Genomic DNA, 26605 nt, shown 5'->3' with positions numbered 1-26605 from the left:
GGTGGTGTCAAGCAGCGAGGAAGGGCAACACAAGCCATGGTGGTGAGGACGCCAGTGGCAAAGAAAGGTCAGAGGTTTAAAATATATTGTTTTTTAAAAAAAGGTTTACAGACATATTAAAAAGCAACTCCAACACAGGCGCAGACTGGGAAAGGTCTCAACTTAAAAGGCTTGTTGAAAGAGGAACGTTCAAAAGGCGCCGAAAAGATAGCAGAGATGGCACCTGCCTAATATTTAAGGGGAGGGAATTCCACAGGGTAGGTGCCACCACACTAAAGGTCTGTTTCCTATGTTGTGCAGAGCAGACCTCCTGATAAGATGGTATCTGCAGGAGGCCCTCACCTGCAGAGCGCCGTGATTGCCTGGGTATATCAGGGACCTGCTAACTCAGTTCCTCAAGATCAAGCCTGACTCGCATAGCTTAATTTGTCCTAATTGAAAATAACTGGCATATAGTGTGCAGCGATTTTCATTAGGATATGAGTCCCTTGAGAGCCAGTGTGGTGTATTGGTTAAGGTGTTGGCCTAGGACCTGGGAGACCAGGGTTCAAATCCCCACTGCCTCTCAGCTTCAGAAGGAGGCAATGGGAAACCCCCTCTGAATACCGCTTACCATGAAATCCCTATTCATAGGGTCACCATCAGTCGGGCTCGACTGGAAGACAGTCCATTTCCAGCATGAAAAGTTACAGGATTTCAGTAGGAAGTTGGGGAACATGGACTGGAAATGAAGCACTATGTCTGCCTCGAACGTTTTGCGGGCGCAAAGAGTATTGAAAGCGGAATCACGTATAACCACCCCAAAACCATCATGAGTGCAAACTACAATGAATGTATAATAAAAAGGATGTCTGGAGGGGCAGATGCAAAAGGCACGCGGGAAATGGGATGAGAAGAAGCCCCCAACAGCCCAACCTGCTCTCTTTTCTATGAGATCTTAGAGACAGCTGAGAGGAGCTAGTTTGCAGGAGTGGGCTTCCAAAAAGAGGCCGCCTCTGAAGCCTGCCTGTGTGCTCATGTAAGGTGACTGGTCAGATTTGTGGGAGAGAAGTCTATCTGTGGCTGTCAAGGCTAGATGGAACTGCCATATTCAGAGGCAGTCTATCACTGAACACCAGTGGTGTGGGAACAAACAAGGAGGAACAAGCCACACAGCCTTTATACTTTATTTGCAAGCTTCCTACAAGCGTTTGTCTAGCCAGCTCCGGACCCAGATCCTTTAGTTCAGCCTTCATCAACCTGGTGCCCTCCAGATAAGAACATAAAAGGTGCCGTGCTGGTTCAGGCCAGCAGCCCATCTAGTCCAGCTTCCTGTTCTCACAGTGACCAGCCAGATGCCAGGGGGAGTCAGCAGGGGTTGATGGGAGTTGTAGTCCAAAGCATCTGGAGGACACCAGGGTGGTGAAGGGTGGTTTAACTGAGACTTTGCTTTTGTAATTTCTGCAGCCGACAGGCAGAGTGGAAGTCAATTTGTTGCATCGGTTGTGTGACTTTTAAAAAAAATTACCACTCATTTATCACGCCCTTTGTTGTTGTTATGTGCCTTCGAGTCGATTACGACTTATGGCAACCCTATGAATCAGTGACCTCCAATAGCATCTGTCATGAACCACCCTGTTCAGATCTTGTAACAGTCAGGTCTGTGGCTTCCTTTATGGAATCAACCCATCTCTTGTTTGGCCTTCCTCTTTTTCTACTTCCTTCTGTTTTTCCCAGCATTATGGTCTTTTCTGAAAAATGGAAATGGACTGCCTTCAAGTCAATCCCGACTTATGCCGACCCTATGAATAGGGTTTTCATGGTAAGCAGTATTCAGAGGGGGTTCGCTATTGCCTCCCTCTGAGGCTGAGAGGCAGTGACCGGCCCAAGGTCACCCAGTGAGCTTCATGGCGGTGTGGGGATTCAAACCCTGGTCCCCCAGGTAGCAGTCCAACACCTTAACCACTACACCACACTGGCTGTCATGGTCTTTTCTAGTGAATCATGTCTTCTCATTATGTGTCCAAAGTATGATAACCTCAGTTTCATCATTTTAGCTTCTAGTGATAGTTCTGGTTTAATTTGTTCTAACACCCAATTATTGGTCTTTTTCGCAGTCCATGGTATGTGCAAAGCTCTCCTCCAACACCACATTTCAAAGGAGTTTATTTTTCTCTTCTCTGCTTTTTTCACTGTCCAACTTTCACATCCACACATAGAGATCGGGAATACCATGGTCTGAATGATCCTGACTTTGGTGTTCAGTGATACATCTTTGCATCTGAGGACCTTTTCTAGTTCTCTCACAGCTGCCCTCCCCAGCCCTAGCCTTCTTCTAATCTCTTGTCTCCATTTTGGTTCATGACTGTGCCAAAGTATTGGTAATCCTTGACAAGTTCAATGTCCTCACTGTCAACTTTGTCAATCACGCCCTTGTTCTGTTTAATTTGATGCCAGGTACTGGCTAGCATTGAGCTTGCCAGATGAAGAGTTTTCCAGTCTGATGAAAGCGGGATCCACCGAATGCGTGCGCCCGCTCGTGTTTCAAAGAAGGATGCCGGGACGGCTGGGACCTTTGGCCTGATCCGGCAGGCGGGGCTCTTCTTAGGCTCTCTAGCTCAGAGGCTCGTGGAGGCAACGGGTGACAATTCCAGGGCAAGGCACCGGGCCGTCTGCAGGCGCTCAGAGACGCTCTCGCCGGAGGGTGCGCGCCAAGGCTGAGAGGGCGGCTGGCAGGGCTCTCGCAGGGGGTGTGTCCCTCCCACCAGGAGCAGCGCGCAGGGAGGGGCCGCTGCGGACCTCCCCGGCCTTAAAAGTCCCTCCCTAGGACGGCAGCAGCGCTGCGCGATGAAGCCCAGCGGGATGGACGGCGCGCGTGGAAGGAGGGGCGCCCGGGGGCGCCCGGGGGAGCCCTGAGAGCGCCCCGCGGACGGAGCGGCAGGCGGGGTAAGGCCAGTGGGGGAAACTTCCCGCGCCTCCGGAGAGGCTGGCTGGGGGGACGGGGCGGGTGAGCGGGCGGGGAGCTGCCCTGCCTCGGAGCGTCTGCAGAGCCGCGGAGGAGCGAGAGAGGGAGGCAGCCTTGCCTGGGAACTACTGTCTCCCGCGCGCTCCTCCCAGTCCGGCCTTTCCGCTCCCGGGCTCTTTCTTCGGCGCTCGGCTCCGGAAAGCAGCGCGAAGTGCACTTTGAAACTTACGGCTTGCTCGGTTCTCAACTTTTGGGGGGAAGGACTGCGGGCGAGGGGGTCTCTGAGCGTGCGTAGAGTGCCCTCAGTGCTGAGGACCTCGAGAAGCCAAACCTGCTGGCCTGCCCGCCCCTCTCCCATCTGCTGCAGAGTGGACTTTCATCGCCCGGAGCGGCCCGCGGGGCTCTCGCCATCGCCCCCCGGAGCTAGGGGCCACAGATGCGGCCACGGCCTCGTGGAGGGAGGGGTCCCGAATATTCCCTTCCAACCCTCATGCTATGGGACCAGCCAAGGTTTGGCGCTAACTCCGCAGGCCGTTGCCCTAGCCTGGTTGTAGGGCTCAGACAAGTGAGAGGGAAATGCTCTCTGCACGCGCTCAGAAGCATCCTGGTCTTTAGGCTTATGCCAGGAGTAGGTCCTGGAATTGAAAACTGGTCCCCAGGTTGATTCTGCTCACAGGGCCAGGACAGGTGTGTGAGTGTGTAATTCAATGCCACCGCAGGCCTGACAGTGGTGCATGCTTCACTGCAGACAACTTTCCTTCTGAATTTTTAACCATGTTTTGGAAGCTGGCAAAGCCATGCCATGGAGTTGGGTTACTGGTACTGCCATGAAACTAGACCCTGGTCTGGAAAAAACAAACAAACCAGCCCTTGCTTGTGTTCCTGGAAAAAAAAAGGTTTCAGGAGAGAGAGAAGGAATCGGTTATTGTTTTTGGAAGCTGATTATAATCCGCAACTTCAGCTCTTAAGAGCCTGAGAGTAGCCAGCAAAGAAACATGGATATAGTATTTAACCATCTTGATAGCATTTATATCCCAAAAGGCAGGATATAGATCAGTGTTATAATTAAAATAAAATAAAAGCAACAATTAATATTAATAAAGCTAATTCAGCAGCAACAATATTAGACAGAAATCTGAAAACAGCCAAACCATCAAGAGCAAAGAAGAGTTAAGAGGCAGAAACAATTCTTGAAAGCCACCCTAAACAAGAATGTTTTTTTAAAAAAACCTTGTTGAATATGCAAAGTGGGGGGGGGATTGCTGCATCATCTGCAGGGCACCGTCGCCCCCAGTGGTTAAATCTGGCTCTTCCCAGGAATGATTCTGACTCTTTTTCCATCTGCTCCCACGGTAATGAAGGCTTTCACATTGCTTGCCCTTTCGTGCACAAATAAAGTCCAGCAATCCTTGAGACATAGGAAGTGGCAGGCCTACTAACTGTGACACAAGCAACACTGTCTTTTTTTCTTCTTTTTAAAAAAAGGCAATGGAATTTGTCGCCTATTCCATCTCCTCCCCAGCCCTTTGCAGGGAAAAAACAAACACCTTAGTCTGATGAATTGGGAGAGCGAACACTACAAAGGCTTTGGGATAAGTTGGACATTTCTACAGACAGGGAGATCAGGATCTCCTGGTAGATCTCTGCATCGTTTGCTTTCCATTAGATCAGCAAGGTTTTCTGACTCCCAATCGTTTTAACAGCAAGAAACGGATGCCCAACCCTAAATTATATTGCTGAAATGAAGTGTAACCAGCAAGAGTGTCTGCAGAAACATTTCTAGGGGATAGGCAAAGTCTGAGTTGTTTCTGCAGGTCGTTGGCTATCTGCTCCACCCATTGAAGTGCCCCCACCCCACCCTACCCTGCAGACACCTTTGCTGACCAGGAGTGGATTATTGTGTGGAAGAAGTATGAGTTCTGTTCAGTTATGGCAGTCAAAAACAAATTCCTAGGCTCAGCATTCTTAATTCTAAGTGTCCATCTTTTGGACTAGGATCTGGTTGGTAGGGCTTGGGGTTCTACTAAAAGAAAGCAATCTCACAAGTCTGCAGCCTGCTCACCCCTGCATTAAGGCAAGGCTGTGTTAGCATTGTACTAACCAGATTCTAAACCCAGAAAAGCTGAGTTCTGTGAATTAAGTGACTTTTAAGGAGCTGGTGCAGATCAAGGTATCTCTCCCCAGAAAAACTCTGATTGTGATTATTTTATTGTGCCCAGACATAAGTTCCTTTTGGAATAATATGACCCTTACAACTGATCACTTTCCAACTTACTTTTATCATGAGCATGACTCCTCTAGTTTTCTGATATTTCACCCAACTGCATGATTGCAAGTTTGCCTGCAGCCATGAGGGCTGTGAACTTGACTTCAAAGAAAAAGAGTGTTGTGACAATTGGGATGCTGTAGTTTGCACCAAACAACAAACAACTTGCAGGCCCTTCATCACAGATGTGCAGAATTAACCTGCAGTCAAGCCGCTGTGCTTTGAAAAGAAAATCAAACAGATGCATACTGCCAATTATAATTTATGGGAGCACTTTGAATATGCAGAGTACTTTGACAGTCTTCAAAAAGTGTCATGGCCACCTTGCTGATCTCTGACATCCTGCAGTTTTAGCTGAGAGCCAATTCAGACTTCACTTTCTTTGTCTTTTTTCTTGTGGTAAAATGAATACAATTCCATGCTTTACAACAGCTTCTGCATTCCTGATATGTTAGAGCGCAAAAAAAAAAACACCACCAAAATAAATAAAAAACAAACAAAAATAGTTTGCCAATCTTGATTATATATTTTTAAAAATTACTCTGAGCATGTTTAGTTTTGCATTTTAAACTCATTTGGATCATAGCACTGACTTGGTAACGAATAAAATGGAGTGTGCTTCTGCTGCCCCGATGCTGAACACATCTACTTGGGAATTTGCACAGTTTTGTTGCAGGAAGAGTAATTTAAAAGTAAAAATAATGAAATGAGCATCTATACCCATATACATGCCCAGCCAGCCACCCTTTGACTATAAAACGTAGGTTCGTAACCTGCGGTCCATGGACCTCATGGATGGGCATCAGGGGATCTGTGAACGGAGCACACACATACACACACACACATCAAGTTCCAATGCAATAAAATAACTTGTATTTATTTATGGGGCTCCATAGCTTTCATCAGATTCTCAAATGTGTCCCTGAAAGTGCTATAAAATCTTCTTTAAGATAAGAAAGAAACAATGCTGCCCTCAAAATCTGCCACTCCGGATGGTTCTTCGGGTCCTGAACTCTGGCTGTGCTTCCATCAGCCCAAAGGAGTTGTAGCCCGAAACATCTGGAGGGCACCAGGTTGGCAAAGGCTTGCTTAGAAATTTTTGGCTGGAGCAGCAGGCATAAGGGGCATCAAGGGAGAACGGGCGCTCTTGTCTCCATTGCAGGGTAACCTGCTTATTGACATGTGCCAGCGGCATGTGCTTATAGCCAGCTAAGTTATACTCAGACCCATTGGAATGAGTGGACTGAGGTTAGTCATGTCCATTGATTCCAGTGGGTCTCCTCTTGAATAGGACTAATTTAAACTGTGGGGCTTTTTATACACAATTTAGAAAAGGAACTCAAGGCCTGAAAACGAATCCAGTACTGAAAAAAATGGAACTGGACTGCCTTCCAGTCGATCCCAACTTATGGCGACCCTCTGAATAGGGTGTTCATGGTAAGCAGTATTCAGAGGGGGTTTCCCATTGCCTCCCTCTGAGGCTAGTCTTCCCCAGCTGGCCAGGCCCTGCTCAGCTTGCCACAGCTGCACAAGCCAGCCCCTTCCTTGTCTGCAACTGCCAGCTGGGGGGGCCACTGGGCCCCTTGGGACTCTGCAGCTTGCCCACAGCTACACAGGGGGCAGGGCACGTAACCCCTGAGCCACTCACTGTGGGGTGTTCTTTGGCTGGCCCTTGACACCCAGGAGACACGAGCGGGGATTTGAACTCGCAGACTCTGGACTCCCAGCCAGGCTCTCCTCCCCACTGTGCTGCTACTCATGACTCCATAATGGCCACATATTTGTCTGGGCCTCTAGCAACAAAGATGGATCCTGGAGCACCCCCAGACTACGGACCTGCTCTTTCAGAGGGAGCACGACCCCATCCAAAGCAGGCAACTGACCAATTATATGAACTCGGGAACCGCCAACCCACAGCGCCTCCGTTTGACTTAAACCCTCAGATAGCTTTTGTCAGGCTAATACCCTCCAGTTGTGGTTGGACTGGCTGGGGCTGATGGGATTTGTAGTCCAACTACATCTAAAGGGTACCAGCCTGGCAAAACTATATTTGTCCCATTATTCCTCCTGCTGACTCATGTTGCCTTGGAGCATTTATATATAGATTAGATATAGATATATTATGGAGCTCCCAAGGCCACTTGCAACCCAAATGGGTCAGGAAGAGATGCTTTTGGGGACGCTGCCAAACAGAGACTTCCTCTACACCCCTTTTCCAGCCCTATCTTCAACCAGCATACCCTCTACACCCCCTTCCCCAGTTCTACAACCAGCATACCCAACAGGCGGCAAACGGGTGTTGAAATCTCTCTGCCGCACACGCACAGTTGAAAAGTTGTTTAGATGTAATGTGTTCCTGGAGGAAGATCTCTTCCCCCCCCCCTCCAGATGGGAATGATTTATGCTTGTTTGTTTTGGGCATGTGTCCAGCTCAGATAAACAGAAGCAGAGCTTCAAGGAACCATTACTTCTTCTCCACCGCAAATGGGCTGGGCACTCAGAGGCCAGCCGGTCAACACACTTTGGTGCAGGAGCAAAAACAAAAAAGAGAGAGAGTGCTTAATCTGGGATCAGTTCTCTCTCTCTGTCTCTCTCTGCTGTTTCTTTGGCAGAAGATGACTCTGAACACCCAGCGAGGAGGCAGCGTGAGCCCTACCCGGAGGCGGGCTAGCACCCCGCTCCCCATGCACTACGGCTCCCGCCCAGGGATGCTGAGCATTCGTCCCAGCCAGGCTGAACCCAGTCACCCACAGCTGGTACACTCCTCCTCCTGTGAGCCCAAAGTCCGCTTGCCCGAGCCGGGCGGCAGCTGGTCATCCGGCTCCTCTGACTCGGAGGAGTCCTGGGAATCTTTGTACCGCGTGGTGCTTCTGGGCGATCCTGGTGTCGGCAAGACCAGCTTGGTGAACCTCTTTGCTGGGCTCCAAGACAAGGATCCGCCGGAACAGCAGCGAGGTAGGACTGTCTTGTGATTTTTTGTGTGGGGGCAGGTTCCAGCTGCATAGTTTCCTTGAATTATGCTAATATTTGTTGTCTGGCCGCTTGCATAGTTAACATTTCCCTTGGCTCTGGGACTTCTCGAGGGGGTGGGGGTTTCCTGTGATTTTTTTTTTTTTAATCCCTTGATTTGTCTCGCAGTATGTGACTTGGCATATTTGCTTAAGTCACCTGGAGCACACTGTTATACAAGGCGCCTGTTTGAAACAAGAGCCAAAATGGAGCCTCCATGTTCAGAAGTGGCATACCTTTGAGAAAAAGAGGTGTGTCTACATGCCGGGGTTAAGTTGGTTTGTTCCCAAGCAACTCTTGTTTGGGATTGGGCTAGAAATACAGCAGTGTGCAAACGGCCTCTCAAAAGTCCCCTCCTTGTTTTATGGGCAGAGAAACATCTCCAGGGGAAGATGGAATTCCTCCCTGGATTCTCAGGAGGGTGGGGTCATCAGTAGCAGTGCCAGTAGCACAGCTTCTTTCTTTTTGTCCTAAACACGCCCCACCCCACCCCATCTCCACCAGCAGCAACTTTGTTAGCAGGCCGGCCACCATTTTTGCATCTTCTGCAACGCCTGAAACCTCGCATCGTTCCGAGGCGTTGGGTGGAGGTGAAGAGGTGGCCATCATCATGAGGAAATTCTGGAGAATATTTGGAGAGAGTTCTGCAAAGTGGCCTTCTTTTTGGGGGTGGGGGTGAGAAAATGAAAAAACCTCTCAAGAAAACTTCTCCAGAGAAATTTCAGCTTGGCTCTGGCTAGATCCTTGGAGGCTGGGCCATTAGCGCTAACAGAGCACTGCCCTTGGGAGGCTGGCCCATGAGGGCGAATGAGGCAGTGCCCCACGAACCTCAAGTCTGCCCTCAGCCAGCCCTCACTTGCCAATCGTCCGACTCATAACCGGTCGGGGAGGTGGCACTGCCTGCCGGCTTCCTCTTCCTCAGTACCAGTGTTGCTCTTGTAGAACTCAGCAGGGAGGAAGACTTAGTAGCTCTACCAGGATTGCCTCTGGCTCCACCTACCATTGGCCACTGCGCCTTCTGCCCTACCGACGGGCACCAGCCACCACTGTTTCTCGGAGAATTCTCCCTGGTGTTCCATCCCGAATGAAGTTGCTTTGGCAGTTCCTGTTTCCAACAGAACACGACCATGTGGCTGGGGGCTGATGCCAAGCAAATAAGGCTCGCCCCTTGGAGATGTGGGCATATAATGACTCCACCCACCTGTCCCATGGTCCTGTCCCTCAAGCGGTGGCTGTTGCTTCCGTACAAATGTTCCTGGATTTTGGAGCTTTCAGGGGAAGAGGCATTTCCAGTCTCTCATCAGCCATGAGAGCCAGTGTGGTGGTTAAGAACGTCATACTAGGACCTGGGAGACCAGGGTTGAAATCCCTATTCGGCCATGATGCTCACTGGGTGACTTTAGGCCAGTCGGCCATTGTCTGCCAGCCTAGTCTACCTCACAGGGCTGTTGTCAGGATAAAGTGGAGGGGGGCAACCATGTGTGCCAACCTGAGCTCCTTGGAGGAAAGGTGGGATATAAATGTAGTAAATAAATAAATGGGAGAGTAACCCCGTGCCCTGGAAGTTATTAGAGCCCTGCAGTTGTTGGATTAGGCCAAAAGGGACCTATCTAGTCCAGCATCCTGTTCTCACAGTGGCCAACTAGGTTCTAGAAATCCATTACTCTACTGTGGGTGCCTCTAGTATTGGGGTTCCGCCCCCCCAAGAACAGGCATCAAGACAGCAAAAGCCCATTTCCATGTCACTGCCAAGCAACATATTGTAAAGTGTGGCACTGCCAACAAGGCCTCCTCTGCTGATCTGAAAATCCTAGCAGGGGGAGGCAACCTCTTAGGTATCCTGGTCCTGAGTTGTTCCAGGCTTTATATGCCAACAATAAAACCTTGGAAATGGCTTGGTACCAAACAGGCAGCGATTGCAGCACTGCTAGCACAGGGTGTAACATAGGCATGACCGGCTACTCCGCTCAGAATATTTTCTGCCTCCGAGCTAACCCCCAAGGGCGGCCCCACGTAGAATGCATTGCAGTAATCCAGGCATCAGGTTACCAGCACAAGAACCATAGCTAGGCTATCCAGGTCAGGGCATAGTTGATGCAGCAGACTGGCGCTCCCAGCCACTGAGGTTATTTGTGCCTGTCGTGACAATGATGGCTTCCACTTCTCACACGTGCATGGGTGGTCTATGGACGGGAAAGATTTCTCTTGTGCTGAGCCCTGTGAAGTTTTCTGGGGCAGGGACAGCTGCTCTTCTTCAAAGGTGACAATTCATGGCAGACCCAGGCCTTGCCTGCTCTTTTCAGAGGACGCCTACGAGCGCACCCTGTCTGTGGATGGTGAGGAGACCACGCTGATGGTGATCGACACCTGGGAAGCTGAGAAGCGGGTAGGTCCCTGATCTTGAGACACCCGTTGAGATCAGGCCTCGTGCATGACTCACAAGGAGGTTTCTTAGAACCAGGGAGATAAGATGCTAAACAGAATGGAAAGAGTTCAAGGAGAGGAAGAGCCAAGAGTGGCTGGTCGCTCAGCCAGTGGAGTGGCCCTGCTTTCCTTTTCTCGTTCTGCTTCAGCCTGATGGAATGGATGCTGCCAGTTGACAGTTGGGAGAGGGAGGAGCCTGATTGAGTGCGATTCTCTCTGGTTGTTTGATACACTCACACTCAGTGGCTGCAGCATAAGTGATTATTTACACAGGAAGCTTATTAAAAGGGCTGGGTACATTAAATAAATGGAGGAGAGAGCCACCGGTGGCTATTGTCTGCAATAGCCCGAAAGAGGGCAACCTACATTTTCGGAAATGGCTTGCTTCTGATTAGTAGGTGCTGAGATTTTAGTAACGTAAAGCAAATGTCTCCGTGGGCCTTGCTTATAAACCTCTTGAAGCATTTGGAAGAATGATGACCTAGAACAGCCATGCTGGCTGGAGCTGATGGGAATTGCATCCCAAAACATCTGAAAGGCATCCGGTTGGCGAAAGCTGAGCTAGATGGATTTTTGGCCTGATCTAGCATGGCCATTTGTCTTCTTTTGGGCTGGAGTTCCAGCTCTGAGTTACCACCTGCATTTTGTGTGGGAGCATCCATTGATTGGTTTACATTTGTCACACTTGCTCCATCTCAAAAAGCTTTGGTTGGGTAGCGATCAATTAAAAACAAGTTCAAAACATTCCATTAGACTAAGAGCTGGCCTGATGGACCATTGGAGAGAGATGCAGATAAAAAACTAGGAAATCCCCGCCGCCTCCTTCAGTTATCTTCCCTTGAATCACTGTTGCATGAAGATAATAGTAAGTAAGTAAAGTAAAATTTAATTTTTGTGTCGCCTATCTGGCCGAAGCCACTCTAGGCGACGTACATATTAAAATTAATAAAATACAATATAAATACAGAATAAAATACAATGCAGTCAACCATAACCATTTTAAATATGGTTTTATTTGGGCCAAGAAGATGCCAGCATGGTTAACAAGCAAAGTCAAGGAAGCTCTTAGAGGCAAAAAGTCTTCCTTCAGAAAATGGAAGTCTTGTCCGAATGAAGAAAATAAAAAAGAACACAAACTCTGGCAAAAGAAATGCAAGAAGACAATAAGGGATGCTAAAAAAGAATTTGAGGAGCACATTGCTAAGAACATAAAAACCAACAACAACAAATTCTATAAATACATTCAAAGCAGGAGACCATCTAGGGAGACAATTGGACCCTTGGATGATAAGGGAGTCAAAGGTGTACTAAAGAACGATAAGGAGATTGCAGAGAAGCTAAATGAATTCTTTGCATCTGTCTTCACAGTGGAAGATATAGGGCAGATCCCTGAACCTGAACTAACATTTGCAGGAAGGGATTCTGAGGAACTAAGACAAATAGTGGTAACGAGAGAGGAAGTTCTAGGCTTAATGGACAATATAAAAACTGACAAATCACCGGGCCCGGATGGCATCCACCCGAGAGTTCTCAAAGAACTCAAAGGTGAAATTGCTGATCTGCTAACTAAAATATGTAACTTGTCCCTCGGGTCCTGCTCCATGCCTGAGGACTGGAAAGTGGCAAATGTAACACCAATCTTCAAAAAGGGATCCAGAGGGAATCCCGGAAATTACAGGCCAGTTAGCTTAACTTCTGTCCCTGGAAAACTGGTAGAAAGTATTATTAAAGCTAGATTAACCAAGCACATAGAAGAACAAGCCTTGATGAAGCAGAGCCAGCATGGCTTCTGCAAGGGAAAGTCCTGTCTCAGTAACCTATTAGAATTCTTTGAGAGTGTCAACAAGCATATAGATAGAGGTGATCCAGTGGACATAGTGTACTTAGACTTTCAAAAAGCGTTTGACAAGGTACCTCACCAAAGGCTTCTGAGGAAGCTTAGCAGTCATGGAATAAGAGGAGAGGTCCTCTTGTGGATAAGGAATTGGTTAAGAAGCAGAAAGCAGAGAGTAGGAATCAACGGACAGTTCTCCCAATGGAGGGCTGTAGAAAGTGGAGTGCCTTAAGGATCGGTATTGGGACCTGTACTTTTCAACTTGTTCATTAATGACCTAGAATTAGGAGTGAGCAGTGAAGTGGCCAAGTTTGCTGACGACACTAAATTGTTCAGGGTTGTTAAAACAAAAAGGGATTGCGAAGAGCTCCAAAAAGACCTCTCCAAACTGAGTGAATGGGCAGAAAAATGGCAAATGCAATATAAACAAGTGTAAAATTATGCATATTGGAGCAAAAAATCTTAATTTCACATATACGCTCATGGGGTCTGAACTGGCGGTGACCGACCAGGAGAGAGACCTCGGGGTTGTAGTGGACAGCACGATGAAAATGTCGACCCAGTGTGCGGCAGCTGTGAAAAAGGCAAATTCCATGCTAGCGATAATTAGGAAAGGTATTGAAAATAAAACAGCCGATATCATAATGCTGTTGTATAAATCTATGGTGCGGCCGCATTTGGAATACTGTGTACAGTTCTGGTCGCCTCATCTCAAAATGGATATTATAGAGTTGGAAAAGGTTCAGAAGAGGGCAACCAGAATGATCAAGGGGATGGAGCGACTCCCTTACGAGGAAAGGTTGCAGCATTTGGGGCTTTTTAGTTTAGAGAAAAGGCGGGTCAGAGGAGACATGATAGAAGTGTATAAAATTATGCATGGCATTGAGAAAGTGGATAGAGAAAATTCTTCTCCCTCTCTCATTACTAGAACTCGTGGACATTCAAAGAAGCTGAATGTTGGAAGATTCAGGACAGACAAAAGGAAGTACTTCTTTACTCAGCGTATAGTTAAACTATGGAATTTGCTCCCACAAGATGCAGTAATGGCCACCAGCTTGGATGGCTTTAAAAGAAGATTAGACAAATTCATGGAGGACAGGGCTATCAATGGCTACTAGCCGTGATGGCTGTGCTCTGCCACCCTAGTCAGAGGCAGCATGCTTCTGAAAACCAGTTGCCGGAAGCCTCAGGAGGGGAGAGTGTTCTTGCACTGGGGTCCTGCTTGCGGGCTTCCCCCAGGCACCTGGTTGGCCACTGTGAGAACAGGATGCTGGACTAGATGGGCCACTGGCCTGATCCAGCAGGCTCTTCTTATGTTCTTATGTTCTTAAATAGCAGCAGTATAAAACAATGTAGGGCAATCAATAAACAATTTAAAACAATCATAAAAAAATAGCCCAACCCGGAGATCCCGAAGGCCTGTCCAAAGAGCCAAGTTTTTAAGGCTCGGCGAAATGTATCCAGGGAAGGGGCATGGCGGAGATCGAATGGGAGGGAGTTCCAGAGAGTGGGGGCCGCCACTGAGAATGCCCTCTCTCTAGTCCCCACCAACCTAGCTGTTTTCGTTGGTGGGACTGAGAGAAGGCCCTGTGTGGCTGATCTAGTCGGGCGGCTTAATTGGTGGTACTGGAGGTGCTCCTTCAGGTAAACTGGGCCGAGACCGTATAGGGATTTAAAGGTTAACACCAACACCTTGAATTGGGCCTGGAAAACAACTGGAAGCCAATGTAGATGAAATAACATTGGCGTGATATGATCACTGCGGTGGCTGTTTGTAAGCAAACGAGCCGCTGCATTCTGCACCAGTTGTAGTTTCTGCACTGTTTTCAAGGGTAGCCCCACGTAGAGCACATTGCAGTAGTCTAATCGAGAGGTGACCAGGGCATGTACTACCAGTGGGAGCTGATGAATCGGGAGGTAGGGTTGTAGCCTCCGTATGAGGTGTAGTTGATACCAAGCTGCCCGGCTCACTGCCGAAATCTGAGCCTCCATGGACAGCTTGGAATCAAGAACAACCCCAAGGCTGTGGACCTGATCCTTCAGGGGTAAACTCACCCCATTAAGCTTCAGGTCAACAACACCCAACCTTCCCCTGTCACCCACAAGCAGCACCTCGGTTTTATCAGGATTGAGCTTCAGCCTGTTCCTTCCCATCCACCCACTCACGTATTCCAGGCACTTGGACAAGGTCTCCACAGCCAACTCTGGTGAGGACTTAAATGAGAGATAGAGCTGCGTGTCATCAGCATATTGGTGACACCGCAGCCCAAAACTCCTGATGATGGCTCCCAGCGGTTTTACATAGATGTTAAATAGCATGGGAGAGAGGATAGAACCCTGTGGCACTCCACAAGTGAGGGGCCAAGGGTCTGAAACCTCATCCCCTCATGCTACCTGTTGATGCCTGTCAGAGAGAAAGGAACGGAACCACTGTAAAACAGTGCCTCCTATTCCTAATCCCTCCAGGCGATCTAACAAGATACCGTGGTCGACGGTATCAAAAGCCGCTGAGAGATCCAGGAGGACAAGAAAGGTGAATTCTCCCCTGTCTAATGCCCTCCTCATATCATCCACCAGAGCGACCAAGGCTATTTCAGTACCATGTCCAGTCCTGAAACCCGATTGGTATGGATCCAAATAATCCGTTTCATCCAAGTGTGCTGACAGCTGGCTAGCCACCACTCGCTCAATGATCTTGCCCAAAAATGGCAAGTTCGAAATGGGGCGAAAGTTGTTCAAGACTTGGGGATCCAAGGAGGGCTTTTTTAAGATGGTTTTTATAATTGCCTCCTTGAGGGCCGGTGGCATTACACCCTCCTTCAAGGATGCATTTACCACCGCCCTGATCCCTTCGCCCAATTTCTCCTTGCAGTTCATAAGGAACCATGATGGGCAAGGATCAGTTAGACAGGTGGTAGGCTTCACCATTGAAAGTACCTTGTCCACATCCCCAGAAGGAAGAGGCCGAAACCGATCCCACTGAACCGGATTGCAACTGGTCAACTCTGGATCCTCCACTACATCCACAGCGTACGGAATCGAGTTCTTCAGGTGTTCGACTTTATCGGCAAAGTGCCTTGCCAATTTGTCACAGGAAGCCTTAGAATGCTCCAAGGGTCCCTGAGCAACTGGACCGACCAGGCTTTGGACCACTTGGAACAGCTTCCTGGGACAGCACTCTGCGGATGCAATAGAGGCAGCAAAGAAATCTTTCTTTGTTGCCTTTATTGCCACCTGGTAGGCAGCAATCGCTGCTCTAACCTGTGTCCGAGCATCTTCAGAGCGGGATTTCCGCCACCGGCATTCTAGTCGTCTCACCTCCTGTCTCAGACTACGCAACCGTAGTGGCCTACCTTATAGGGTTGTTGTAAGGATTACTGAGATAATGTAGGTGAAGGGCTTCCAAATGCACTCAAGCCCTGTAAAAATTCATTGGGGAGGAACAATGCATCACATGATCTGCATGTGGAAGGCTGCAGGTTCAATCCCTGGCAGCATTTTCCACTATGAGGGGTCAGATAGCAGGTGATAGGAAAGGCCTCTGCCTGAGGCCAGAGCTGGCATCTGGGCTGGCATGCTCCCAAAGAGAGTCCAAAATGCAGGGAGCTATGTTGATTCGTTCTACGTACAACACCCTGCAAAGAACGTCAGTAAATGGCATAATACCAAATTTATTAGGCTCATCCGACTGTCATAGTTTATAAGGTCCTCTATGCTAATCTATTACCAGCAATAGCAAAACTTGAAAGCCTTGTTATCACCTCATTCACTTGCTGGAGCAAAGTGGGGCTATGGCAGATGCTCTGGCAGATTATGATGTTGCTTTGGCTTTTCAAAAGGTCCTGGAGGCGTGCTCCCCTGTGTTCCCCTACCCACCCACATCCCTGCTTGGCATTGCTGAAGCCCACTGCTGACTTCCCAAGGCCCCCCGCCCTGGTACCTCCCCTTGCTGTGGCTGCCCTTTCTCTGCCCTCTCCAAATGAACGAGCAGTGACAGAAGCAAGTGCCCAATCCTTGCCTTGCCCTCTCCCTCTGGGGCCAGAGGGGCATCGCAAGGAAGAGGATGGGTGTGGGGGGAGCATTTTGAGTACCCTGCATCACTTGAAGCTGACTCTGGCTGAAACCTCAGAGAGCTGCTTTCGATTCATAGAATCATAGCATTGGAAGGGTCTTGTAAGGCCTTCTAGTCTAACCCCCTGCTCCATGCAGGAATCCAGGTTAAAGCTTCCCTGGCAGGTGGCTGTCCAGCTGCCTCTGGAACGCCTCCAGTGCTGGATAGCCCACCACCTCCCTAGGTCATTGGCTCCATTGTCGTACCACTCTAATAGTTAGGAAGTTTTTCCTGATGTCCAGTCGAAATCTGGCTTCCTGCAACTTGAGCTCATTATTCCGTGTCCTGCACTCTGGGATGATTGAGAAGAGATCCCTGCCCTCCTCTGTGTGGCAACCTTTCAAGCACTTGAAGAGTGCTATTCTATCTCCCCTCAGTCTTCTCTTCTCCAGGCTGAGCATGCCCAGTTCTTTCAGTCTCTCCTCATTTGGCTTTGCTTCCATCCCCTGGTCGTCCTTGTTGCCTTATTAGGGGAAGGTAATAGGGGGCTTGGGGTGGAGGGGGACAGAACGCCTGCCTTTGCTTGCAAAAGGTCCCTGACATTGCTCTGGAGGGCTGGCAAAGGCCCTAACTTGAAACCCTAGAGAACTGCTCTCGGTGAAGATCAGATTTCTCAAGATGTAGCTGACTACAGCTCCCAGCAGCCCCAGCCAGAATGGCCATTGTTCAGGGCTGATGAGAGTAGTCGTCTGAAACATCTGGAAGGCACCAGTTTGAGGAAGGCTCTGGTGTAGTCTGTACTGAGCGAGATGGACCAGCAGCCTGACTGGGTATACGGCCACTTTGTAGGTTCACTTTTAAACCACCTGTAACTGCAGGTGTGGAAAAACCTGAACAAATCTAAGGGCAAATGTCAGAATGGAGGGATCGCCATAACCACTGAGGCACTCTGTTGCTGACTAAGCATGGGATGCGATTGCTATTTTTTAAGATGGCACATCGGATTAGCCTGAGGTGAGCGACAAAATCTGGGAGAAGTGGCCTCCCAAGTTTGGTCTGATTGGCCCAGACCTCTTAAAACATTAAGACCAGCCCAGCACCCTTCCTTGCTAAGCCTGAGGCAAGACTGGTGGGAGTGTGGATCAGGGCCTTCTCTCCAGTGGCCCAACTGTCTGATCAGTCTCCCTTCCAAGTACCAACTGGTTATAGTCCCCAATCAGCTCGAGACAGGAACCTGTCATAATTTTTTCTTGGCTCCTCCCCTTCTTACTGAGGTGATGCCAGTTCTCTTTCTTGACCAGCTCGGAACTTCACCTCAGTGTAACATAGAAAGAACAAATCAGAAGATATAACAACAGAATAAGAGCAGATAACACAGATTGCAGATGGATTTCCCAGCCCCTCATAGGGAGGGTCGTGGAGACCTCATGGCATCCGTGAAGAAACACCGTTCACGGTAAGTCCAACCGTACCTTCTTTCATGGATGCCAGTGAGGTCTCCACGTGGGACGTACCAAAGCTCGGCCATAGGGTGGGTCTATTGAGGAAGAACCTGCTGGAGAACCCTACGACCGAATGCGGCCTCCGCAGATGCGTATAAGTCCATTTTGTAGTGTTGGGTAAATGACGAAGGTGGGGCCCAAGTTGCTGCCCTGCGGATCTCCTCCAATGGGGCATTAGCTGAAAAGGCCGCTGTTGTGGCTGCCGCTCTAGTGGAATGCGCCGTGATTCCCTGTGGCACGGGTTTACTGAGTGATCTGTAGGCTAAGGAAATACATGCCTTTAGCCATCTAGCTATAGTTGATTTTGACACCTAAAATCCATGGAATGGAAACCCTGTGCCTTAGCTAGAAGTGGAAAAACTCCAGGATCCTAATCTGCAACAGTTAAAGCATGTCCCTGTGCAGCTTGCAGCCCTGGGCCACAGAGTCAATCTTGATACCCAGAAGGTGAACACTGGGGCAGGATCCTCCATATTCCCAGTTTTCAAGGGAACCCCCAGTTACATATCCATACTATAAGCTGTGACCTCAGGTGCTAACATGCACCCCAAAATCTGCTCTACCGATGAACAGCCCATCATACAGATAGTGCCCCACTGTTTCTGAGTCCACTTGTCTCCTGACTGCCCCCTGCCAGAAGGATCTGAAGCACTCCATGCGAGAATTATAGCAGTCCATAGGCAATGCTCTGCCACCTGTGTGCACCATGTTAAATGAAGCATAGAGCACCGGTCCTAGACTATCAGGTATGAACCCGTTACTGCCTGACTCCTTAAATAAGACTGGTTGTGAATCAGGCGTAATTTGCCCACTGCCTTTTAAGGCCCTACCTGACTGGGGTGGCCAGGAAGGGGCCAAGAACTCTGCCCGACTGTACATCATTACACTCTGTCCCTGGCAATTACCGCCATAACTAAAACAGATTGAAGATTGTAGGCCATGAAGGCCAGCCGGGAGTTGGAAGCCATGACTGCCCCCCCCCCAGAAGGAGCTGCAGCAGGGAAACCCTATTCATAGGGTCGCCATAAGTCGGAATCAACTTGAAGGCAGTACATTGACATTACATTAGGGAGTGAGCCCAATTGAAGACACTGGAACTTAACTTCTGCATAAGTGGATAAGATTGTGCTGCATATTTTGTGGGGTTGTACTATGCTGGTGATTTAGAATTGCTTGGATTTAGGGTGGTTCTTTTGTAAGTGTTAAAAGTAAAGCAGAGTATATAATTTAGAAATGATAGATTTAGAAATACATTTCTAATAAATAAATAAATATGTATGTATGTATGCATTTGTTAGAAAGGATGGGTTTCTGTACTGCATGATGTTGGCTTGTTATTTTGCACTCACTGGCCATCCAGTGGAAATGGAAATGGACTGCCTTCAAGTCGATCCCAACTTATGGCAACCCTCTGAATAGGGATTTCATGGTAAGCAGTTTTCAGAGGGGGTTTACCATTGCCTCCCTCTGAGGCTAGTCCTCCCCAGCTGGCCAGGGCCTGCTCAGCTTGCCACAGCTGCACAAGCCAGCCCCTTCCTTATCCTCAACTGCCAGCTGGGGGGCAACTGGGCTCCTTGGGACTATGCAGCTTGCCCACGGCTGCACAGGTGGCAGGGCACGTCACCCCTGAGCCACTCACTGTGGGAGTGACCTTTAGCTGGCCCTCGACGCCCAGGAGACACGAGCGGGGATTGGAACTCGCAGACTCTGGACTGCCAGCCAGGCTCTCCTCCCCACTGTGCTATACCAGCTATTCGGCCATCAAGTGCAACAGGACTTAATTTCTGGAGGGAGAGGGTTTGGGGATCCAATCTTCTGGAAGCCATTTCTGTTAATAGATGCCTGGGTCCTGCTTCCAATTATCCAGTGTTCAGGGGAAGTGTACTCTGGACATGCTCAGAGGTGCCCTTGAATGTGCTTTATTTTTAATGATTTTTATCTGGGACTGATCCTGTGGAATGGCAAACAGATTCAGCCCTGACTCAAATGAAACCCACTGAATAAAACTCCTCCTGTAGGTATGTAGGTTGGCACCTATTAGCTCTCTTCTCCCCCTTTTTTCCCTTTTCCTTTTTTAATTTTTTTGCCTTGACTCTTTCTCCCCATCATAGTTTGGTTGGTTCTGTGTTACTTCAGCCGCACTGCCCAGGCTGCCCAGGATGCTTTGGCCACTGACAGATCAACTGTGTCAAGTGAAGCCCCAAGGCAAAAGCTTTTAATCTGCAGATGATCAGTGCAGGGCAGCCGTGTGTGTATGGGCAGAGGTAGTTCCCAGCATGAGGCCGGCTGGATGAAGTGGATCAGAGGTGATCCAGTCACCCCCAAACCTGAGGAGGGTCCCCCACTGCCCCCTCCTGCCATGTTCCTTACCTAGAGATATGAAGGCAGGGGGCAATGATGAGAGATGGACAGATTTTTCCTGTTTTTTCCAAAGAATTCCTTTTTTTTCCCTGGAAAAATTGAAAAAAATGGAGGAAAAGCCCCAACTCTCCCCGCCCTGGGCCTTTACATCTCTGTCCTCACCTGGTGCCATCCACTGTCTTGACACAGCTCCATCTCAGGTTTGGTTTCAGGACGGGGTCTACAGCAGGACATTTACTAACTGCTTAAAGTTAATTTCCTTACATTTTGGTCCTGCCTTTCTCCCATCATGGAGCCCAAAGTGCAGGCCCCCATCCAGGACTGACCAGCCCCAGCGCCTTCAGATCCTGCCCTGGCTTGTGTGCCTTTGGCTCCCAGGGTGGGAGGCAGTGCTATTAGTGGTTGTTTTTAAATGGAAGTTCACCTGTGTACGTTATACTGTTGATTTAGTGCAAGGAAAGCGCTGAGCCAAAGGTAGCCAGACTGGTGCCCTCCAGACATTGCTGGACTTCAGCTGTAGCCAGCAAGGGCCATGGGCAGAGATGAGGGGAGATGTGTAGTCCAGCAACGTCTGGGGGCACCACATTAGTGACTCCTGGCTAAGGAGTACTTAGATGCGACTTGATTCCTGCCTCTCAGACTTTTCTGCCTATGTTTAGATGGGCATGACAGAAACTGGATTGCCCTAGAGTGGAGTCCCTCAACCTGGTGCCCTTTGGATGCTTTGGACTACAACTCCCATCAGCCCCAGCCTGCACAAGGAAGGCATGATAAAAAAAAAGTCTAGATTTCCAGAGGAGTAGCCATGTTGTTCCAGCAGAAACAACAAAGTCTTGTGGTACTTCCTCTCATGTGAAAACCCTTTAAGAGCTGCACACTACTCCAGTCCTAATTCACACTTTGATGTAGCACTGAACTGGTTTTCCACTCTTCCATATAAACTATATAGTTGCCTTCCCCAATGTGCCCTCCAAATGCTTTGGACTACTACTCCCATCATCCCTGGCCATTGGCCATGCTGGCTGGGGCTGATGGAAGTTGTAGTCCAAAGCATCTGCAGCGCACCAAGTTGGTGAAGACTTGTGAGTAGGGCCTGTATCCTAGAGACGCCAAGGTCTAGATCAAAGCTGCTCTGTGCCCACAGAGAGTCATGGCCAGTGAAGATTTTCAGTTTTTGCCAGAAGTTCAGGTTGTGTGTTACTCTAGCATTTTTCTGTCTTTGAGTAAAACTCGTAGCTTAAATTTGTACTTCAGATGCACGAATAGATATGGGTCCCACTGGTCTCTCTAGACTGGGGGGCCATGCCAGTTTGAACCATTTCTCTGCTCCTATTTTGCTGAGTGTTAATGCCCAGGGACACCACCTCTGCCTGTGGGGGTCTTGGTAACTTGCTCTTTTCCCTTTCCCATAGGCCCCAGAAGAAGACAACTGGTTCCACAACTACTGCATGCAGGTGGGCAATGCCTACGTCATCGTCTACTCCATCACTGACCGGGGGAGCTTCGAAAGTGCTTCGGAGCTGCGGATCCAGCTGCGCAGAACCCGCCAGGCGGAGAACATCCCCATCATCTTGGTGGGGAACAAGACAGACCTGGTGCGCTGCCGCGAGGTTTCTGTAGAAGGTGGGTGGAAAAAGACCTGGGCCTGACCCTTGGGGGGGCATGGGAAGACATCCTGTTTCATTTGGGAGGGAGGCACAGAGTGAGAGTGAGAGAATGAATGAATGAATGTGGCTCAGCGGTAGAACATCTGCTTTGCATGCAGAATGTCCCGGCGTCTCCAGGTAGGGCTGGAAGAGACCCTTGCCTGAAATCCTGGAGAGCTGTTGCCAGTGAGTGTATTGAGCCAGTTGGATTAATGGCTTGGCTCAGTATAAGCATCTTTCCATGTTCCTGTGTTCTATCCCAGGCCCAGGAACGAATGGGAAGATGTGTAAATGCCCCGGAAGCAAGTTAGGAGGAATGCTTTCTCTTATATAGCCACCCCATGAACAAATCGGAACAAATGCTCAATAAAGACCAGATATAATCTAACTCTCTTGTCAGGTTTTGGGCAGGCAAATCAGGACGAACGTTGTATAAACAGGTTGCCTGGAGGATGCTCAACTTTATTTCTTTATTTATCTATTTATTTATTATTGGATTTATATCCCGCCCTTCCTCCCAGCAGGAGCCCAGGGCGGCAAACAAAAATGCTAAAAACACTTTAAAACATCATAAAACAGACCTTAAAATACATTAAAACAAAACAACTTTAAAAACATTTTTTAAAAAAGCTTTAAAACATCTTTAAAAAAGGGTTAAAAACATTTTGTTAAAAAGAAATATTAAAAAGCATTTCTAACACAGACGCAGGCTGGGATAGGTCTCAACTTAAAAGTCTTGTTGAAAGAGAAAAGAGGAAACTTAGATTTTGCCGCTGGGTTTTTCCCGGTGCTGGGTTTGGCCTGGGGAAGGGGAGGCCAGCGCCTCTGGGGTTTTGCCTTTCATTGCCTAGAGTGGGTTTAATGGGCAGGCCTTTTTCTCTTGGGCAGAGGGCCGGGCCTGTGCCGTGGTCTTTGACTGCAAGTTCATCGAGACGTCGGCTGCCCTCCAGCACAACGTGACTGAGCTCTTTGAGGGGGTGGTGCGGCAGATCCGCCTGCGCCGGGACAGCAAAGAGGCCAACCAGAGGCGCATGTCGCTCTACAGGCGCAAGGAGAGCCTCACCAAGAAGGTGCGCCGCTTCCTGGACAGGCTGGTGGCCCGCAACAACAAGAAGGTGGCCCTGAAGGTCCGCTCCAAGTCCTGCCACGACCTCTCCGTGCTTTGAATGAACCAAACGCTGCTTTCCTCCTCCTTCGGCAATTCCCTCTGGTTCTTCCAGGAGGCTGGGTCTTCATCTTCGTTGGGGTTTGCCAGTGCCCTTCTTTGCTGATGTCTCTTAGGACAGGAAAAGCAAAGAACTATAGGCAGCCAGAAGGCGTTCTGCAGGCTCTAGAGCCATTTTGGGGCAGGGCATGCCTTAGATTGACAGGCCAGTTTGCCGGCACCTGTGACTGCTTAGGAGGGCAGCGCATTAAACAAGGACCATTGTGCAAATCTTGGGGGAGATGGATTCTCGCCTGCGGTTTTGCTTTGGGGATGAGAGAAACAGGCCAGAGCAGGGCATAATCCTGCGCGTGCCTCTTGTCCCCGCTGACTTCTGATGTTGTCCTTTTGACTCGGGGATGTCTGCTGTGTCTCCGAGACAGGGCTGTAGCTGATGCCAGGTTAACATTCACCCTTGTACAGAGACAGCCTGAGTTGGCTGCTTGGAGTATGTCTTTCATTCGGCAGCGACTTTCATTGGTACTGACAGGGCCAGGTTAAGCATTCATTTGAACGAATCAGAGGCTGCTAGCCAGATGGCTGTGCTTTTTCTCCATGGTTAGAAGCAGTATGCTGATGGGCTTCCCATTGGGGCATCTGGCTGGCCACTGTGAGAACAGGATGCCGGACTAGATGGGCTATTGGCCTGATCCGGGAACAGGGTTCTTCTTCTTATGCCAAATGCTCTATAAAGTAGTGGCACCATCTGACACGGCGAAGCCTGTTGCATTATTTGGGGGTTCCCTTTTGGGAATCTTATTTCCAGCTCGCTCCTACCAAGTCGCTAAAATTCTACAGCCTAGAAGATGGTGGCTGTTCTCTCCTTAAGGTAGGCAGAACCAGTGATTATCCCCCTTCCTTTCTTTGGATGCAATGCAACTTTAAATGCAGGTGCCCTGGTCAGGAGCAGAAATGGAACCCCTTCTCTACTACAGAAGGAGTAGACAGGAATGGGGGTGGCTGGGGTCATGTGGTTTTGTGCCCACCTGCATGTGTGAATGCTGGAAGGTGGCGGGGCGGAGGAAGGAGACTGTGTTTTCTGGCTAAGGATGTAGGCTCTGGGCTGTGGTCCAGCTTTGCAGAGTCCTAGTGCTTTGCTTTGGTACTGGAGTGCCTTACTAGGTGAGTTCCCAGGTGGTGGTTGGCAAATCAACAATGGAGAGCCATGAAGGTGGGCTTTGAGAGGAGGAGAGGGGCTTCATGTGGCTTTATCCACTCCAGGGATAAAGTTCCTAGTGCTAGTCATGAAAGGGAATCTGCAGCTGTTGAATTTCTGCCTCCGGAGCCACTGATAAAGGCAAAAGGCCCTGCCAGGAACAACAACAGAAAAGAAACCACACAAATGCAGGTGCAGAATGGCTGTAGTGATGTACTACATCCTGCAAGTGTTGGGCATCGTATCTCCATTAGGGATATGTTGACAGGTCCAAGCCAAGGATGACTCAAATGGGCTTGTGCTCTTGTGTCTTGGCTCCCGGCAAGCCATTTTACTCCCGGTGTTTTTATGGTTGTCATCTTTGTATAAATGCAGTCAGCTTTCCACAACCACCCAAGTTGGAAAAGGAACAAACAAGAGGCGGAAAACTCCTCTGTTTTGAGCGACTGCGTGACACTATTCAGCTGCTTGCAGAGGGAAGGTTGGGGAACTTTTTGCAGCCCAAGGGCCACATTCACCCTCCAAGGGCCACATGCTAGTGGGGGATGGGGCCAGGGGCAAAAGTGGACGGAGCACGGACACAATTGAGGAGGGTGCAAAGCAGGACACTGAGGGTTGTGGCCCGGGGAGAGTGCCGAGGGCCACACGGAGAGGCCTGGAGTCAGCCGCAATAGCAGTTTGGAAAACTAAGAGGCAGGCAGGGAGCAAGTCAAGTGTCAACCTCAAAAAGGATGTCATAGAGCTGGACATTGTAGTTCAGAAAACGGCAGGGAAAATGATTGGGGATGGAGCGACTCCCCAATGAGGAAAGGTTGCAGCATTGGGGGCTTTTTTAGTTTAGAAAAAAGGCAAGTTAGGGGAGGGGGCATGATAGTGGTACAAAATGATGTATAGCGTTGAGAGAAAGTGTACAGCCAGGCTTGTTCTCCCTCTCTCTTATAATACTAAAACATGGGGACATTCGATGACGCTGACTGTTGGAAGAGTCAGTGCAGAAGGAAGAGAGGAATTCTTCAAACAGGGTGCAGTTAACACTGGAATTCTCACCCACTCGAGACGGGGATGGCCACAAACTTTGAATGGCATTAAGAACCTAAGAAGAGCCTGCTGGATCAGGCCAGTGGCCCATCTAGTCCAGCATCCTGTTCTCACAGTGGCCGTCTAGATGCCCCAATAGGAAGCCCATAAGTAGGACCTGAGTGCGAAAGCACTCCCCCGCCCACCTGCTGTTTCCAGCAACTGATATTTAGAAGCACACTGGCTCTGACTGTGCAGGCAGAGCATAGCCACAGTGGCTACTAATCAGTGACAGCCTCACTAATGTTGGTCCAACATCCAAGTTGGTGGTCATCTCTGCCTTTTGTGGGAGTGAATTCCATAGTTTAACTCTGCAGTGTGAAGAACTACTTTCTTTCATCTGCCCTGCATCTTCCAACATTCAGCTTCGTCGGATAGCCTTTAAAAAGAAGATTAGAGAAATCCATGGAGGATCAGGCTACCATTGGCTACTAGCCATGATGGCTATGTTCTGCCTGCAGGATGCCTCCAAATACCCATTGCTGGGAATCGCAAGTTGAGAGAGGCCGTTTCACTCCGCTCCGACATGCCCATTTCCCATGGGTATCTGATTAGCCACTGTCAAAATGGGATTCTGGACAAGATGGAACTGGGCATGTTTAGCCTGGAGAAGAGAAGACTGAGGGGAGATGTGATAGCACTCTTCAAGTACATGAAAGGTTGTCACAACGAGGAGGGCTGGGATCTCTTCTTAATCATCCCAGAGTGCAGGTCACGGAATAATGGGCTCAAGTTGCAGGAAGCCAGATTTCGACTGGACATCAGGAAAAACTTCCTAACTGTTAGAGCCATACGGCAATGGAACCAATGACCTAGAGAGGTAGTGGGCTCTCCGACACTGGAGGCCTTCAAGAGGCAGCTGGACAGCCATCTGTCAGGAATGCTTTGATTTGGATTCCTGCACTGAGCAGGAGGTTGGACTCGATGGCCTTATAGGCCCCTTCCAACTCTACTATTCTGTGACCTTCGGCCTGATCAAACAAAGGTTGTTTTATGGTCTTAACTAGGGGTGCAATGGGGAGCTGGGGGTGAGGACTATCTTCTTCTGCCCTTTTTACTTTTTGGTAAGAGTCTGCTTGTTTCCAGTGGGCACTGCTTGTATATTTGTAAATAAAGCAACTATGACAGAGA

The 26605-nt window shown here is 49.2% G+C and overlaps 1 protein-coding gene across 5 annotated transcripts; it reads left to right on the top strand.

Moving 5' to 3' along the window:
- Positions 1-26605, top strand: REM1 (RRAD and GEM like GTPase 1). Of its 5 annotated transcripts, none has more exons than XM_061630848.1 (7): positions 1-67; positions 2437-2925; positions 6541-6647; positions 7823-8165; positions 10523-10605; positions 21804-22014; positions 22926-26605. In XM_061630848.1, the coding sequence occupies exons 3-7, from the start codon at positions 6645-6647 to the stop codon at positions 23201-23203; spliced, it is 918 nt and encodes a 305-aa protein (XP_061486832.1). In that variant the 5' UTR covers positions 1-67; positions 2437-2925; positions 6541-6644; the 3' UTR covers positions 23204-26605. The 5 variants fall into 5 exon arrangements, with proteins under 5 accessions (XP_061486832.1, XP_061486833.1, XP_061486834.1 ...); XM_061630849.1 differs by having other exon boundaries at positions 7641-8165; XM_061630850.1 differs by lacking the exon at positions 6541-6647.

Source organism: Rhineura floridana, chromosome 6, assembly GCF_030035675.1.
Source record: "Rhineura floridana isolate rRhiFlo1 chromosome 6, rRhiFlo1.hap2, whole genome shotgun sequence".
Taxonomy (NCBI): Eukaryota; Metazoa; Chordata; class Lepidosauria; order Squamata; family Rhineuridae; genus Rhineura; species Rhineura floridana.
Note: the sequence above shows the minus strand (reverse complement) of the source record. Positions and strands in the feature narration are given on the sequence as shown.